Source organism: Mastigoproctus giganteus, chromosome 5, assembly GCF_048544385.1.
Source record: "Mastigoproctus giganteus isolate SK-2022 chromosome 5, ASM4854438v1, whole genome shotgun sequence".
Lineage (NCBI taxonomy): Eukaryota > Metazoa > Arthropoda > Arachnida > Uropygi > Thelyphonidae > Mastigoproctus > Mastigoproctus giganteus.
In genome coordinates this window covers 31,227,297-31,244,834 of record NC_143579.1, presented here as the reverse complement: position 1 = coordinate 31,244,834, position 17,538 = coordinate 31,227,297, and the positions used below count along the sequence as shown (strand labels likewise).

Sequence of the window (17,538 nt, the reverse complement as noted above, 5' to 3'; positions counted from 1 at the left end):
TTTAAAAATCAAACGGCTAGATTTAAATTTCCTGGAGAAGCACAAAGCGATTACATAATTAATTTTTTTTAAATTTTCAAAATATAACTTTTTTCATTTATCTTTTATTAATTACTGTAAATCGCTATCCTTTCCTAAACTCTGAATTTGGTCTTTTCCAAGTAAAAACTTACCATACAGTCTAATTGTTCCTTCGGTCTCTCCGAGAGAATTTTTTGCTACACATGTATAAGATCCGAAATCTTCAGGACGGAGGTTACGGATCCTGAGACACATTTGTACTTTATATATCCCAGTGTCCATGAGAATACTGTCGTATTTATAATTGGAGAGGATCATCAGTCCACCATCTCTAGTCCAATAGGTTACAGATCGAGGATGAGACTCCAGATTGCAGTCCAAGTTGATGTCTGTACCGATGGCTGCTCCAACGAGTTGATTGGGAATCCAGATCATTGGGGCAACTGAGAAAACATAGCAATAATAAGAATAAGTGAAGACTACAAAGCGATTTAACAACATAGGATGACCACAGAGGTCAAATATAAATTTAATACACTATATTGCCAAGAGTGCCTGGATACCTCAAAGATTCGAGAAAAATAAACCATACCTGCCATACACATGTCAAGAATAGGTATAAAAGCGACTGCTCTCGCGATAGGTCCTACGCCATAGATAGATTTAAAGACAACGGTAGCCCGACATGTCATTGTCCGTTTACTTTTGGCAATTTCGTGTATGTTGTTCAAAAAAACAAGGAAAATAACACAATAATTATGAACGTAATTAAACTGTCATAACCGCTTCAGAGGTGTCGTGAACGGCGACAGTGGTTATAACGTTTATAAACGATTCTTCGTTTTCAAGTTGATCAGCAACTAATGCAATCGGGTCTTAATGACTCTTTTTTAAGAATCTGATCACAGTGATTTATTATTTAAAGGAAAAACAGGATTTCTATATCTAAATTTTTTTTTGTTTCTAAAGTGTTAGTACTTATCATTTCATTAAAAAGGTTACTTATCAATTTCTGTACTTCTTTTTCAATTTTACATTATCTGAAAATTTTGTGATTTTTGAGAAAAATAAAATTAATGTTTAGAAGTAAATTAGTTTTTTTTTTTTTCCAAGAAAAAATTGGACAAGTGTGGTTGATAACTGAAAAGTAACTTGAGAATAATATTGCCAGACTAAAAACCAACACAAAATGTTCACAGAAAATGCAAATTCCCTTTTTTTCTGTCCAAAGAACTTTCTTTTCCCTTTAGGCTTCTAAAAGCACTCGACATCCTTGCTGAAGAACCTTAGAAGACATAAATTATAACCTATTAGCTTACTCAAAATATTACATTTTGGTTCAGCTCTAGAGAAAAATATATTTATTATAACATCGAAGGAATATGAGAAAAAAACAGCAACTTCAGTCAGGAAAAAACAGAAATTTTTAATGTCGGATTCAAGGAAAAGCACTTTTCAGATTCAAGAAGATGCAGCGATGCGTGTCTAGCTCTTAGCTTTTTTTTTTTTTTTTTACTGTCGAAGGTAAAGTCGTTAACGTAATGCATAAAAAAGTTCTTTCGTCATTTACTTGGCGTAGTGCAAGTTTAATGTGCCTGAGGTAAGTCAATTGTCTTCAATAAAAGTAAATTATTATCGCAATAGAGAATCATGTCTTAATAAAATTTAATGTTTTAGATTCCGGAACAGGTGGGTAGAAAATATGTGAATAGATAGAATGAGCCTTAAGGTTATGTTGTTGATGTAGCGAACGTTGTATCGAAATATAATGGATTTTTTATTTATTTTTTTTTTACCTCAGTCTGTTCCTCAATCAGTTAAACGATATAAAGATGGCATAATGGCAGCCATTTTGTTTTATGATCTGGACTTCAATGTTCGTGACGTCCGCACCACGTGATCAAACAAGCGTGTCACGTGATCAATTTCATTTAATTATTTATCATACTGAAAAAAGAAAAAGGTGTTTTAAGAAATTCTCATTAATAGCAAAAAAGTTTAAGAATAACAACAAAAATTAACTTTATTATAAAATAATTAATAAAATTAATGCTATTGTATTTTGATTTACCAATTTAGCTTCATAAACGGTGAATTATGAACAGTTTGGCATACCACATTAATCGGAGAATGACATTAACAGTCTAACCAAATATATTAGAATTCTCGAAAGAGACAATATATGCACTGCCTGATCACTTTATTAGGACCATGAATGTTTTTAGACGTTATTAAACGAGACCAACGAAAACTCTTTGACTTTTTATGATTTCCTTTAACTAACTGAGGAGCAGCAATCGTTAGTAACTACACTCTTGACCAAAAAATAAGAACCGTTGTGCAATTGACGTCAACACATAATTAAACACATTTCCACAGGGTATGATCAGAGGTTGCTTGGTGTCAGATGAATACTGCACGCTTTGCTGGGACTTTTTAATCTGTGTGGTGATGTTGTACAGAGGTGACCGATTTTCAGAAAGCTATCTGACCAATTTCGATTTACACTTTTTTGTACCAACTGTAGGGTGAAAATGTGGAGTAAACCTAATGAAGCCATGCATCCATAGAGTCTCGTGTCCACCATTTAAGTAGCAGGTCGGCTCATGCTATTCGAAGGTCGTGTTACCTCCAATGAATATCTTTCTGTCGTTTCGGACACCTCTACTGCCTCATTTTTACCCAGATTGCGATGGATTCTTTTAAGAAAACATGCAACTATCCACCGTTTCCAGAATTTTCAGCATCTACGCTGAATGTCTGGGATGCATTTGAAAGGGCAATTCGACTTTGTTGTTCTCTACCGCACACAATACAGCAACTGACAAATATCCTGATGGAAAAATGGCCAAATTTGGAGCTAGAGTCCCTCTGACACCTAGTGGAATCCATTCCAAGACGTGTACGGGGTGTAATTCGGGCAAACGTGGCCCTAGTAGATATTGAACAAAGGTGGCCCTAATGGATATTGAATAAAGGTTTCTACTTTTTTTGGCTAGTGACTGTAGGTAATTAACACCTAGTGCATTAAAATTTATATAGCCCTTTCTAAAATCTATAAAGCATAAGCAATATGAGATTCATAACTACGAATGGCAATACTTACAGTTTACGTTGAGCATAATCCTTTTGCTCACCGAAGGTAAAACTCCATTGGCAGCAATACATAAGTAGGCTCCCATATGAAGTCGACTGGCCTTGCTGATGTTTAGATAATCCCCATGGATACTGGGAACTGTGTGGAAGAAATGAAAAAATTATTTCTCTAGCAAAACATTCACAGAAATAAGATACGTGAATAATCACTTAGGCCTAAACGTATATCGAGCAACAAATCGTTAAGATTCAATCCTAACCCTACCAACCCAGGTTTCTTAAAAGTACATTAATGTAAGATAAAGAGGGATAGCCTACCTACGTACCCCTTTTCATCCCTATTGTAATCTCTTTCTCGTCTTCTCTTCTCCATTTTATATGAGGGACCGGAGACCCCGAGGCTCGGCATTTTAAACTAACTTCAGCCCCCTCCCGGACGTCGGTGTCGGAACTTGTGTTTTCTTCATCGATTTTCGGCGGAACTAAAATGAAAGAAACGCTTTCAGGACATTTTATCATCTCATTTGAGCATTAAATTCGAATTAAAACTAGACTTCAGAAATAATCGCTTAAATAGAGTACTATCAAAAGCTTATTTAATCGTAATTGTGTTCCCTTTTTGCAAACATGGTATCTTGGCGCACTAAAACACACCACACCACACGGGTAGCTTGGTGGGTGAAATCCGTGAGATGTGGGTCAAGATTTTCCACAGTGGGAAAAATACCTATAAATGGGTATTTTTCACACCATGGCTATGGTTGGTTTGCATATTGTCACACCTCCCCCTTATAAATTTGTGTGTTCTATCCGCAAAACAGCAAAGTGACAGTAGAATACTCGCAGTTAACAAACGGAATACAGTGACACCTCATTGCCTTAATTCCTTTGGTGCAAAGAAAACACTTCATGCATTTATGCATACCATAAGTAACTTCGTATGTCACTACTGATTTTGGAATCATATTACGATAGTCCTCTGTTATTTTAGTTTTTCTTCTTCATTGGATTTAGTGGATTTGATCTTCCGATTAAATCTTTGTTTGATCACTTTAATAGATTTGATCTTTGGATCAAAATCTACTAAATGCAGCACAGATGGAATGAATGAGAAAAGTATGAAAGATGTCGCCATAAAAAGTTCCTTTTCTCTCTGTCTCTCTGTCTCTTTTCTCTCTCTCTCGGTAAAAGAGAAATATATATATATATATATATTTCTCTTTTACCGTTTGCAATTATCTTCTTTTTCCATTTTCTAAAAAAATTAATCATATTTCCTTTCTTAGTCTTCTCTTTCTATTCTTTTCTCTTTTTGTCTCAGTATTAATTTTTCTTTTAAATGTTTCCAAATGATCTTCTTACCATTCTGTTTTTTCCAGTTTTATTTATCTTTTTATTTCTTTTCCTTTCTTCACACTCTCATACTTTTTCCCTCCTTCTGTTTATCCTTCTCTCTCTCTCTCTCTCTCTCTCTCTCTCTCTCTCTCTCTCTCTCTCTCTCTCTCTCTCTCTCTCTTTTCTCCCCACTCTCTTTCCTTTTCTCTTTCACAATTTTCCAGCACGCAAAGAGCAAAAGAGGAAGGAATGAAAGTGACAAAAGTATGTCGTCAAAAAAGTCTCTCTCTGTTTTTCTCTCTCTCTCTCTCTCTCTCTCTCTCTCTCTCTCTCTCTCTCTCTCTCTCTCTCTCTCTCTCTCTCTCTCTTTCTTTCTCTTGTTTTCCTCTCTCTGTCTCTCTTCACTTTTTTCCTCTCTCTCTTTTTATCTCTTGGTTTCCTCTCTCTCTATCACTCTCCTCCTCTTTTTCTGTATTTCTTCTTCTTTCTTTTTTGTCGTTCCAATTTATCATCTTACCATTCCTTTTTTCACTTCTATTAATCTTTTTTATCTTCTTTCATTTCTTCATTCTTTCTCTCTAGCCCTTTACCTACTCATTCTCACGTATCCTACTCTCCTCCTTTCTATCCTTCGCCCTCCCTGTAGTTTTCTTTTCTCTCTCTCTCTCTCTCTCTCTCTCTCTCTCTCTCTCTCTCTCTCTCTCTCTCTCTCTCTTCTTTCTTTCCCATCCTAATCCTTCTTCATTCCATTCTGAATATTTACACCACAGAGAGCACTTTTTTCTCTCCTTTTTTTCCGAGACTTCTTAGCCTTTGACCTATTTGGCGGTGTTTTGCATTCTTTTCTCTTTTTTTTTTTTTTCATCTATTTCGAAGTTCCGTAAGCAGGCAGAACCATTATGTGCTAGAAATCTCCAAGAAAGCTGAAATTACTAAAAGCAAATTTCAAACGCGCGCGATGACCAAATTCCAGCCTCCTCATCACAGCCACGGATCATTAAGCAGTTGGCCCAGGAAACTATCACCTCACAGATCTACATCAGACACTGTACACTCTAAATTAACCACCCGTGCGTTGATAGAAAATCACTATGTTTCTCGCGCTTATCTCATGCATGAGGATCAGATTCATTACACTCCTGCAGCACGCTCCCCTGCATCCCTCTCTCTCTCTCTCTCTCTCTCTCTCTCTTCCTCTCTCTCTCTCTCTCAGTTGTTATTTTCCCATCTGCTGATTTCTGTAAAGCTAAGATAGAAATTTTCCATCTTGGAAAACAACGCAAACTTCGTAAAGTCTTAATAACTTAGACAATTATCCCATTAAATTTTTATTCGTCGTATCGATTTTTTCTAAAAAAAAAACACCACGTTGATGGATGTTACCAAAAAAAAAAAAAAAATCCTGAAAAAATTTGTACGCTGGATAGTCTATTTTTAAATGGCTACACTTGAAATTCAACCAACCACCCAGTTTTATTTAAAATACATACTTCTTTTTATTAGTATAATTTATTTTTACAAGTGTGTTTTGAATACAAACTTTTTCGGCTAAAATAACTTAAAATAATAAATATCTCAGTTTTTATCTTAAACCTGGTTTAAAATTAAAGAAAAATTTTAAAGAAATTTCCATTAAAACCGTTAGAAACTCTTCAACATCTAAAATCATAATAAACTTGGTTCTCCTATATTTTGGTACTCATCAAAGAGAATGAATGTCTTGAATATTTCGATTTATTTAGACAGATAGATGTGCAAAATTTACTGACTGTTTTGAAAACAATCTCCAGAATATTTTCAAATTTTGGATGTTGCTAAAAGAAAAAAAAAAAAATCCGGAAAAATTTGTACGCTGGTACTTTATTTTTAAAATGGCTAGACTAATGAATTAACGAATGATAATGCAGTTTTATTTAATAATAAGAATAGCGTCTTCTTATTATTATTATTTATTTTTACAGGTATATTTTGAATATAAACTTTTTTGATAAGAATTATTTAAAATTAATAAAATTTTTAGATTTTTCATGAAAATAATTTAAAACTAAAAGAAATTGTTATAAAAATATCTAATTTTTTAAAGAAATATCCATTAAAATAGTTGTAATCGTAGTAAACTTGCTCTCCTTTATTTTGGCACTCATCACATTGCTCTGAATGTCCTGAATATTTTGATTTATTCATAGATAGACAGATGTGCAAAATTTACTGACTGTTTTGAAAACAATCTCTAGAATATTTTGCAAACAGTAAGAATCGCATCATATTGGAAACTCAAAGCCTAATTTTCTGATTTAATCACACAAGAAATACGACCAAGATGTTCGTATTAAACATATTTACCTAACCAGAATCCAATTAGGTGGAAAATGCGATATATTGAAGAATATTTATTTGTCCGCTGTCATTCTCAATTAGCGACCGCCAAGTTATGTGTATATCTTTGTGACACGAGCTATTGTCTATTGTTCATAACGAATCTCTAATGCTTTCAAACTAATAAGATTAAACGAAAACTTGGTTAACGTTAGCCATTGAACGTGCCAAAGGTTTAAATCAATATTGAACTTTGATGCGCGTATTTATCCTGTTAAACGTCACTCTTGGTGTAAACGAATTTATATAAATCCAGTTACAAGATCCATTTACGTTTTTTCAGTCTTTGAAGAAACGTTCACAAGTAGTGAGTGAAGGCAGGGCTCATTAAATATCGATCTTAATATTGTAACTACATTAAAACAGCACCAGACCAAACAGAGAAGTTTATCTACACTTCCCTGCCAAAATATCCAAATACTTTTCAGAGAGACATCAGTGCAACGTGACTTATAAGGTAACATCGACATATTTAACAACAAACAGCCACATATCGAAATAATATGAGGTGTGGCATTAAAGTTCCCGGACTGGTACAATAAAAAGAACACAAAGTGAAGGAGCTCAAATAATAGTTTTATTTTTATTCAAAGTAATCACCACCTGACTGATGCACTTATTACCGTTCTGAAAGGGCAGATGGTTTATGGGGAATGTTTCATCAGAAACAGCTTCAGCTTCAAAACAAGTGCGTAATGAGCGGGGCCATTGTCGTGCAACAAAAACCAGCTCCTTCCTTATAACGGACTCAACCGTAAAGTGTGCTGCAATAGAAGCACCTGTACGTAGATCGCAGCACTGACTCTCTCCTTTTCAGTTACAAATTCCTTGTGAATCACACCCAATTACACCAGTTTTTCGAGAAACATGATCAGGATCGTCTTGTTCCTGGATTTCTGTAAACGTGATCCGCAAATAGTTTTATCCAGTGACCATTGTTTTGATCAGTGCAGTTTCACATCATTGTTCCTCTCCTAAATATTATCAAACATTGACATATGTCTGTGTACAATCCAATCAAACTACTCCTTGGAACCGGTTAATACGCCTGCGAATCTCATACAACCTACACGCAATCAACGAACATCACTAGCATTATGGAGTCTTCGATTTCATTTCTCGTTCCAGGTCCAGACCGCTGTACAGACCTTTGATGCAAATACAAAATATATTTAGTTTCCAATGCGGCCACCAGTGAAGAACTGCAGCTGTGATGCTGGGATTAGGTTATCGCTATTTGTTATTTATTTAATATTATCGATAAGGTAACAAAGACTATGAGGTGCACTGTGTTTATAAGTTGTGCGCATTATGTGGATGAAGCGGACCAAAATCAGCAAACTCTTTGTATTGGTTCACGCATCTCATTGGCCAACGGTCAATCACAGGTGGTCCCTAGTGGCGACTTTTTGGAGTTATTTTGTTAATTCTCATCTGAACCATCTCCTTGTCATTCTTACCAAACATGAACGAATTCCATCATTTGTAATGATCTGTAAATGTACAGAGGTGACCTTTATAGCAACCTGAAAATTGGGCTTTTAATTATCCTAGTGCAACTTTGACCATCGGTGACTCATCTGAGTTCGTCCATTGAGCTAGGCATTAGTCCATTTAGGGAATGTGTGGACACATCATATAGCAGAAATATGTGCTGGGCAGCTTAATTATCAACGTGTGTGACTCAGGCACGAAAGATAATATTCCTCGTGATATATCTCCAGTTAATGCGTCGGCATGAGGCCGACAACCTGCGATGGGGGATCGTACTAGCTGTGGGTGGGCCACTGACATTAGGATTATCATTAAAGCCAACATGTCCACGTGGAACGCAACCTAACAGAGATGTTTCTTGCTGGCAGAACGAAGGAAAAAATATAGTGCCGTCAATCCCAGCTGTCATTTGAATGTGACAAGGCTAAAAGCCCAGCTGTCAACTGCATTTGCTGGAAATTACTACTGTCGGTCCCTGCCCATGCAGCTATATTTGTGTCAGTTCTCGCGGAAAAAGAAGCACGAAGATACACAATGAGAAACATTATGTTTGGCCATGTGTGCTTAATGTGGAAGAGGAAAGAAACAAAAAGACAACATTACGCTACCGCTAATCCTTAGTGTAAATTATACTCGGATGGTGGTTGTCTATATCTCCGAAAAAACTCCCCAAAGCACCTAAAAATAACTATCAAGGAAGCGTCTCGCTTCATTTAATATTCTCAGTAAGTTTATAATAAATATTAAACGTTTCGGTGGGTGCTATTAAATCATCTATTTTTCGGCCATAAACCATGTTAAAAATGAATAAATTGCAAAGATTTAACAACAATAGCAGAGCCCATTTAAACTGAAAATGGATATGCACATAATTGAAAGAATTCTCCAAGAATCGCGATGCTTATTGTTACAACAATAGGCGCACGCGGTTGAATTGTTGAAGTGAGATAGCACTGTTGAGAGAAGAATTCAAAGAATTTCTATTTTTATAAATTGATCTTCACTCTAAGTGAAATAACCATATTTTTTAAATATTTATTTCAAATAGCAGACGAAAAGATCGATGCGATCATACTATGTGAAATAGTCATATCTTTTTCAATGTATATTTCAAGTAGCAGACGTAAAGAATCATGCTCTCGCACTAAGTGAAATAGACGTCTTTTTGAATGTCTATTTCAAATAGCAAACGAAAAGAATCATGCTCTCGCACTAAGTGAAATAGACGTCTTTTTGAATGTCTATTTCAAGTAGCAGACGAAAAGAATAATGCGGTCTTCAAAAACTTTGAATTAGGTTGTGCCAATTGCTTATAATTCGAATAACCCAATATTTAAATTATTTTCTTTTTGAAAATAATCTGGGAGATTAATAATTACGTTTCGATGTTCACTTAAAACTTTCATCATGTTAAAAAAAAAACAATTTTGACTGATATATTTCCAGATCTTATACATCGCAAACGAATCAAGTAGTCCTCGAGAAATAACTGATATTGTATCGAAGTAAGCTCTACAAACTCACCAACTATATCCAAATATCCGACCTGACTCCTCATAGGTGAAGTGTTGATTTGGCACATGTAATGTCCGCTATCTCTCTCCTGTACGTCCTTGATGTGGAGCCACCAGGTCCGGTATCCGTTGTGCGAGATGCTATACCGGGGGTTGCGCGTAATGACGCGGTCATGTAATGTCAACAGGGTATGTCTGTCAGTGTGGATCCATGCGACCTGAAATGATACAAGGACCTTCATTCATTTCATAGAGGCTTCAAAGAACTGAACAAGATAGCGCAAGGTATTTGGAAAAAGATGTAAACAAAACATAAAACTAAAAAAAATAAAAAATAAGTGGATGATAATAGGACGTTTGATATCTTTACAACAATAGGCGCGCGCATATCAATTGTTGAAGCCAGATGGTGATGCTTACATTGTTGAGAGAAGAATTTGAAGCAGTTGTATTGTTGTAATAATGTTCTTCACACTATGTGAAATAAAGATTCTTTATGAATGTCTATTTTATTCAGCAGACGAAAAGAATCATGTGGTCTTCAAAGATTCGTTATGAATCTATTTCATGCAGCAGACGAAAAAGATCATGCGGTTTTCAAAAGTTCATTACGAATCTATTTCATGCAGCAGACGAAAAAAATCTTCAAAGATTCGTTACGAATGTATTTCACATAGCAGATGAAAATTCTCTTCATCTGCTATGGAACTAATTAAAAAGGAACTAATTTGTTAAAAGAAAATAATTTAGAAACAGTTGACAATTTTAAATTTAACAATTTTCTCTTGAAATGTCTTTTTCATAACAATAACTACTTTCAAATTATTATTATTGATTTTGTGGTTATCAACTCTACGTTCTTTCTCAAATGATAAATGCTTAAAAATTGCTTCCAAAGTTGATGAGAATGATATCGAAATAAATAGCTTTCAAACTTAAGAGGACTTAAAATTCACGAGCATTGTTTTCCTGAACAATGATAAATTGCTCTTTTCTAAACTAGTCTGAACACGCCCTTAAACTGGTTAACATCCAATCTGCCCCAACTTCAAACGCACAGAACTAATTATTCCTCTCCTCATTTACTCCTTCTACTTCTGTTCCTTTGAGCAACTTTCCTCCACAAGTATTTCCTGAAAAAGACAATCTATAAATTTTGAAGTCAGTGTCAACAAGAGTCTTCCGCTTTCACAACCTTCAACCCATCCACATTCTAGTAAAAATACTATTACCTTTTGTGTCTAGGATTACCATAAAATATTAAATATCTGTTTATATAAAAAAAAACTTATAAAAACCTGTTACAAACGATAACAAGTCTTTTCATTAAGGGATGAGGTGTACCCATTCAACTCATCAGGTATTTACAACTTTGTTTCCCCTAGTTTTGTAAACTATGTAGATAAATAGAACTATTGAGGAAGATGCAAGGCCACAATGATATATTATCTCGAAAACGAATTCTACGAAGCTAATACCTGAAAATACGGAAAACACATAAATAAGGAGTGTCTCTAAGGCAACCGTGACGTCACAATCGAAGAATTTGAAATCCACGAAGGGCAAAACCACGTGAGACGTACTCCAATCGCTTCTATCACCAACTAGGAGATTGGTAATAATCTATCTGGAATCACGATTGAGGAAGAAAACGGGTCGGTAGTAGGGGGGGGGGGCAGAAATTGCACTCTCTTTCTATCCTGTTTACCCGCATCTGCCTATACAATTGAACCAGTCAGAAGGACAATAGTGAGGATAGTGATTTTTTGTCGATTGGCGGCCGTTTATTGGAGTTAGTGAATCGACAGAATAATCGGTTTCCTCGCTTCAACACCCCCCTTACTATATTTGCGAGAGAACAATAAAAAGAGGGTGAAAAGCAAATAAAGAAACAAAATGCTAAAATGCATTTTCCACCATCGAAGTTGAAAGAGAAACAAACCGAGTGAAAAGATGGTGATTAAGAGGTGCTCATTGTAGGTGCCTATTCAATCCGTAAATGGGGTGTGCAGACCGATAGCTTTCTAACGAGTTACAGAAGACACGCCCTAATTGCAATTGATGCTTCACTGTATAGCACATCGACAATGCAGAGAAGTTCGTTTTTGGCTCGCTATACTCAGACTTGTCATCCGGGCAAAACCGTCTTCAATCTCTATAATAGATTAAAATTTTAAAATATTATATAATTATATTCAAATATTCCATCTTTTATGCTAATATTAACATTTAAATTGAATAGTTATTTTAAAATTAAAACATTTTATTTGTCTTTTTCTCGGTTTAAATTTTAAAACTGAAGTTATTACGCTACACTAAATAAATTAAAATGAAATTGTAATATATAAGAATATTGAGAAAAAAATATTAATTTTGTTGATATTCCCACAAATTTTTTTGCGATTAAGCGTTTTTTCCCCTCCAACGTTTAAAATGGGTAGGCTTCAGGGACTTTTGAAGTGTGGTGCAGTATTGGTTGATGCGGGTACCTTTCCTTTACATCTGTCAGTGTTTTTACGATGGCAACGACCTCCGTATGTAACGGAGCGTTTTTCAGACGAACTGCTAATGGCCGTAAGTTTGGAGACTGCGAACTACAAAATGTATTTGGCGCGTAGTGTTTATGTTGTTTTAAGAGAGCGTTCTGATTGTATCCTCTACATGTCATAGCAACGTCGGACGCTATACAATATTGAGGTCACATAAAGTGGGGTGAGTCGACTGATCAATAAGCATTTTCAAAAATGTCAACACCGACGTCATTTTAGGACGCATGGTTTTCTATGGGACCGTTTCTTGTGATCCTCCCCTACACGTATACATCACCCGATAATAATTAGTACAGGATTCGGTCTAAGACTTTACAATTTTGTAATGCTCAGACGACCACTGTCGCCGTTCACAACACTCGGAAATGGATATACTGCTCGAACTTGAGCGGCTTACTAAGTGCGGTGCAGCGTTGGTTGATATGGGCACCTTCCGTCTAGCTTTGTCGGTGATTTTATGAAATTGAACCCCCCGATATTTTTCTACTCGGTAAGATGTTTAATCGGTGCCAATTGTGGACGTAATCTGGCCTTGTACGTAAACTCGTGACACGATGTATATGTGCCCATTTAGAAAGTAGCTGACATCAGTTGGTTTTTTCATACTAGAACATTAATGAAGACTAAGGGCTCTTCTTATATTTTCTGGAAGACACGCCCCGTTTAAATTTAAATAGCATAAATATATTTACATTTTGGATATCATAAATCTATCTATTTATTATACGCATAGCAGTTGTGATTTTGCGATCTCCAAATGACTAATATTTTGGGAGGTCAGAGTATGTAGTATGTATATCACTTGTAAAGTTACATAATCCATCTCTCGCTCTCTCCTTCATTGTCTTTCGATTTCTCCACTGTTTCTCTGATTTCGTCACTTTTTCTCCCCACTTGCTCTCTCTGTCTATTCGTCTCTATTCTATTTTCTCTCTCTCTCTCTCTCTCTCTCTCTCTCTCTCTCTCTCTCTCTCTTTCTCTCTCTCTCAGAGAGAGAGAGAAGAAATAGAATATAATCTCTCTCTGTGCCTCGTTCTCAGTTTCTTACATCAATTTTTCTATTTCTTTACTCTCTCTCTCTCTCTCTTTCGCTCTTTTTCTCTAACTTTCTCTTTCTTCAATCTTTCGTTCTCTGTCTCTTTCTCCTTTCTCTAACTTTGTATTTTGTCTATCTACCTTTCTATTTCTACTCTCTATCTATTTTATTCGCCTTTTCTCTCCATTTGTGAGCTCTTTCTCTTCGTCTCTATCTGCATTTCGTTGTCTTTATCTGTTTCTCATATCTGTCTCTCCATTTTATCAATTTCTTTATCTTCATCTCTCTCTCTCTCTCTGTCTATTTCTTATATCTATCTTTTTCTTTCTCATTTTCTAACTGTATATTGCGTCTTTCTATTTCTCTCTTCATTTCTCTCTCTATATTTATTCGCCCTTTCCCTCCAGTTCTTCACTCTCTCTTTCTTCGCTCTTTCTCCCCATTTTCTTTACTTTCTCGCTCTCTATTTCTATTTCGCTCTTTCGCACCATTTCTATTTCGCTCTTTGTCTCCATTTCTTCGCTCTCTTTCTCTCTCTCTCTCTCTATATTTCTTGCTCTCACTGTATTTCTTCCGTCTCTCTATCCATTTCTTCTCTCTCTCTCTCTCTCTCTCTCTCTCTTTTTGTCTATCTCTTGCTTTCTCTCTCTCTTTTTGTCTATCTCTTGCTTTCTCTCTCTCTCTCTCTCTGGCTTTGTTTCTTTCAACTAAGCTTTTCCTTTTTCTTCCACATGATAATCCATCAATTCTAAATCGACTTTAAAACTGGCTCTATACATCGATTCAGAAGAATAACTCGCGCATGCGCAGCCACGTTTTGGCTCCTTTAAGGCCGAAAAATGGCAAAGTTCGAAACGAAACGTGTCAGGGGCATTCATTAAATATTTTACGCTTTGCAGCCGAGATCATTGAAATGACGGAGTGGTGCTCGGCGTTCACGATCTCTCAAAACCTCGAACACCCCGTGACCGTTTTCATATTTGCGGCAGCACGAATGTCATGAGTCACCATCCCGTTACGTATTTGATCCCCCCCCACCGCATTACGAAATATGTACGCAAATTTGTCGAGTTCTCGGAGCACGAGTCTCTGCACACACCCTGCTGTTCGTAAGTAGGTCATGTGGCTGCACGCGAGCAGAAAGCTGATACCGGCTCCGTCGCAGAGTACGCCCAGCACCCACGGGCCGATACGCGCTGCGAACGTTGTAAAACGCACAAGTGCAGACGCAAGGGTGAAGCCACAACAATGGGCAGCGATAAGCGCACGTTTGTATCCTCGACACCAATTAATGCGGTCGCGCAGTAGCTGCGAACGAACGAGCGGAAGGCTACCTCCGTTGTTCCGCAGGCGCCCGGGTATTCGAATAGGTTTAGCGGGGGTGTCGCCCAATGCGACATTTCTGGCCACTGGCACTCGCAGGACACAATGAGCAACGCATAAACCGCATCATTTGGCAGCGAGGTTTGTTTGGCGTCCCGTGAGTTAGCGCATCCCCTCCGGGGCCCTTTCGGTATCGGGAGGCTGCTTCACAAAACCTCATTGTGGTCTGGTTTTGGTTTTGGAAGAACACCCTTAATTGAATGTTTGCGCAGTTGCCATTGAGTCGGCGGACGCAGACGCAGTTGGGGTCAAACTCGGTGGGTCAAAGGAGATCGTCGAACATTTTCAATTTGGCGGACGCGAAAGTTCTCCTTGAAAATATCTCGCAAGATTAGTCGGTTAGTACGTGGTCTTAACTGTCTGTCTCTCTGCTTTTCTTACCTATTTTCTTTTCTCTCTCTCTTGTTTGCCATTCCATATTTTTCTCTTTCGATATTTCTCCTTCAGTATTTCTAGTTTTCTCTTTATTTTTATATTTTTCTTTTAATATTTCTCTATTTTTTTCTTTTCTCTTCGTCTTTCGATATTTCTGTAAGTTTCACTTTTGCTATTTCTCCTTGTCTGTTCTCTCTCTTCTCTGTTCTTTGTTCTCTCTCTCTGTCTGCCTATCTCTGCTCTGATTTCGTTTTCTCTTTCTTAATTGTTCTGTCTCTTTCTCTGTCTCTCTTATTGTCTCAGTTTTCTCTTTTTTCTTTCCCTTAATTGTCCCCCATTGTTTCTCTCTCTCTCCCTCTTTCTCTCTGTCTCATTTTTCTCTTTCTCCTTCTTTCTCTCTCTTTTTGTTATTCCCTCTTTTTCCTTGTGTTAATTGTTTTTTTATCTTTCAATTGTTTTCTCTCCATTTTCTCTTTTCTCTGTCTGCTGTTCTCTCTTTCTCTTATTTGTCTTCACTTTCTTTCTCTCTCTCTCTTTTAATTGTCTCCATTTTTCTTTCTATCTTTCTTGTCTCCGTTTCTCTCGTTCTTTCTTAATAGTCACCATTTCTGTTTCTTCTCTACATCATCTGTCTCCTCTCTCTCTCTCTCTCTCTCTCCTAATAATCTTCAGTTTCTCTTTCTTTTGTACATCATCTGTCTCTTCCCTCCCTTTCCGTTTTTTTATTTTTTTCTTCTAATTTCTCTCTCTCTCTCTTCTCTCTCTCTCTCTCTCTCTCTCTCTTTCTTTCTTTTTCTCTCTCTCTTAATTATTCTTTGTTTTTCTCTCTCTTAATTGCCTCCATTTTCTCTCTCTCTTAAATGTTCTTTCTTTTCCCTTTCTCTCTCTCTCTCTCTCTCTCTCTTTCTTTCTTTTTCTCTCTCTCTTAATTATTCTTTGTTTTTCTCTCTCTTAATTGCCTCCATTTTCTCTCTCTCTTAAATGTTCTTTCTTTTCCCTTTCTCTCTCTCTCTCTCTTTCTTTTTCTCTCTCTCTTAATTATTCTTTGTTTTTCTCTCTCTTAATTGCCTCCATTTTCTCTCTCTCTTTCTTTTTCTCTTAATCGTTCTTTATTTTCCCTTTCTCTCTCTCTCTCTCTCTCTTAATTCTCTCCACTTTCTCTCTTAATTGTTCTTTGTTTTTCTCTCTCTCTCTTTTCTCTCTTAATTGTTCATTCTTTTTCCCTCTCTCTTTCTTTCTCTTTCTCTCTCTCTCTCTCTCTCTCTCTTAATTCTCTCCACTTTCTCTCTCTTAATTGTTCTTTGTTTTTCTCTCTCTCTCTTTTCTCTCTTAATTGTTCATTCTTTTTCCCTCTCTCTTTCTTTCTCTTTCTCTCTCTCTCTTAATTCTTTCCATTTTCTCTCTCTCCTTGACATCAACCTTCAATTTGTTCTCAGTTTGTATCTCTGACTCTTTCTTCTCTCTTTTCTCTGTTCTTCTCTTTCTCTGTCTCCATTTGCTCTTTCTCGCTCTTAGTTATTCTCTCACTCTCTTAATTGTTTTTCCCTCAATTGTTCTTTCTCCCCATTTTCTCTTTTTCTCTCTAATTTCTCGATTTCTCTCTCTGTGTTTCTCTATTTGTATTTTCCCTTTCTCTCTTCTCACTTATCTATCTCCTTGTCTCTCTCTCTCTCTCTCTCTCTCCGATGGGCATTGGAAAAGACAGAAATAAGAAAAGCGCATCGTTTTGTTTTGTTTTGTTTTGTTTTTCTTTCTATTATTGGAAAAAGTAAGAAAGAAAGCTGGACATTTGAAAGGTCTAGCGATGAAGGGTATAAGGGATACTTCCTTTCATCATTTGCTTTCTCTCTCTCTCTCTCTCTCTCTCTCTCTCTCTCTCTCTCTCCATCTGTAAGGTTTTTTTGATTGATGACATCAAGTCATTGAGTTTTTTCGTGCTCAATTTCCCTTCCAAATCAACCTCCCGGTTTTCAATCGCCACTGCGTCGGCTTACATTTCGCCGCGTGTTTCAATAGTAGCCCCCCTCCCCTCCCCCTCCCCTTTCGGAATGTTCGGCGTCACCGTTATTTTGATTCGTCGTTTGCATCTTATTTTTGTGTTTTGCTTTGAACTTTCCTTTAAAAAGGCGCGTTAACAGAGCAGAATGAATACGAAAGTAAACTGTACGAAGAATTGTTAATGCGGCCATCGAGGGTAGTCGCGTGATTTGCATCCACATCTGGCTGTCGTCCGAGAAATGCACGCATTAATTCCGCGATATAAAATAGTTCCATTGGCCGTCTATTGTTAAAGAAACGATTATTATATCCTTCTGTCCGTTTGCGTTTGGCTCTTTAGTTTTCTCTCTCTCTCTCTCTC

The 17,538-nt window shown here is 36.7% G+C and overlaps 1 protein-coding gene across 2 annotated transcripts in view; it reads right to left on the bottom strand.

Annotated features, from left to right (window-relative positions):
- Positions 1 to 17,538, bottom strand: part of LOC150085280 (lachesin-like) — a 189,007-nt gene that overhangs the window by 9,954 nt on the left and 161,515 nt on the right. For both annotated transcript variants that reach the window (XM_090373124.1, XM_090373125.1), the window contains 4 exons: positions 9,847 to 10,054; positions 3,444 to 3,599; positions 3,128 to 3,256; positions 174 to 464 (listed from right to left, as the gene is read on the bottom strand). In XM_090373124.1, the coding sequence (XP_090229250.1) occupies positions 174 to 464; positions 3,128 to 3,256; positions 3,444 to 3,599; positions 9,847 to 10,054 (784 nt within the window). The remainder of the gene's footprint in view (positions 1 to 173; positions 465 to 3,127; positions 3,257 to 3,443; positions 3,600 to 9,846; positions 10,055 to 17,538) is intronic.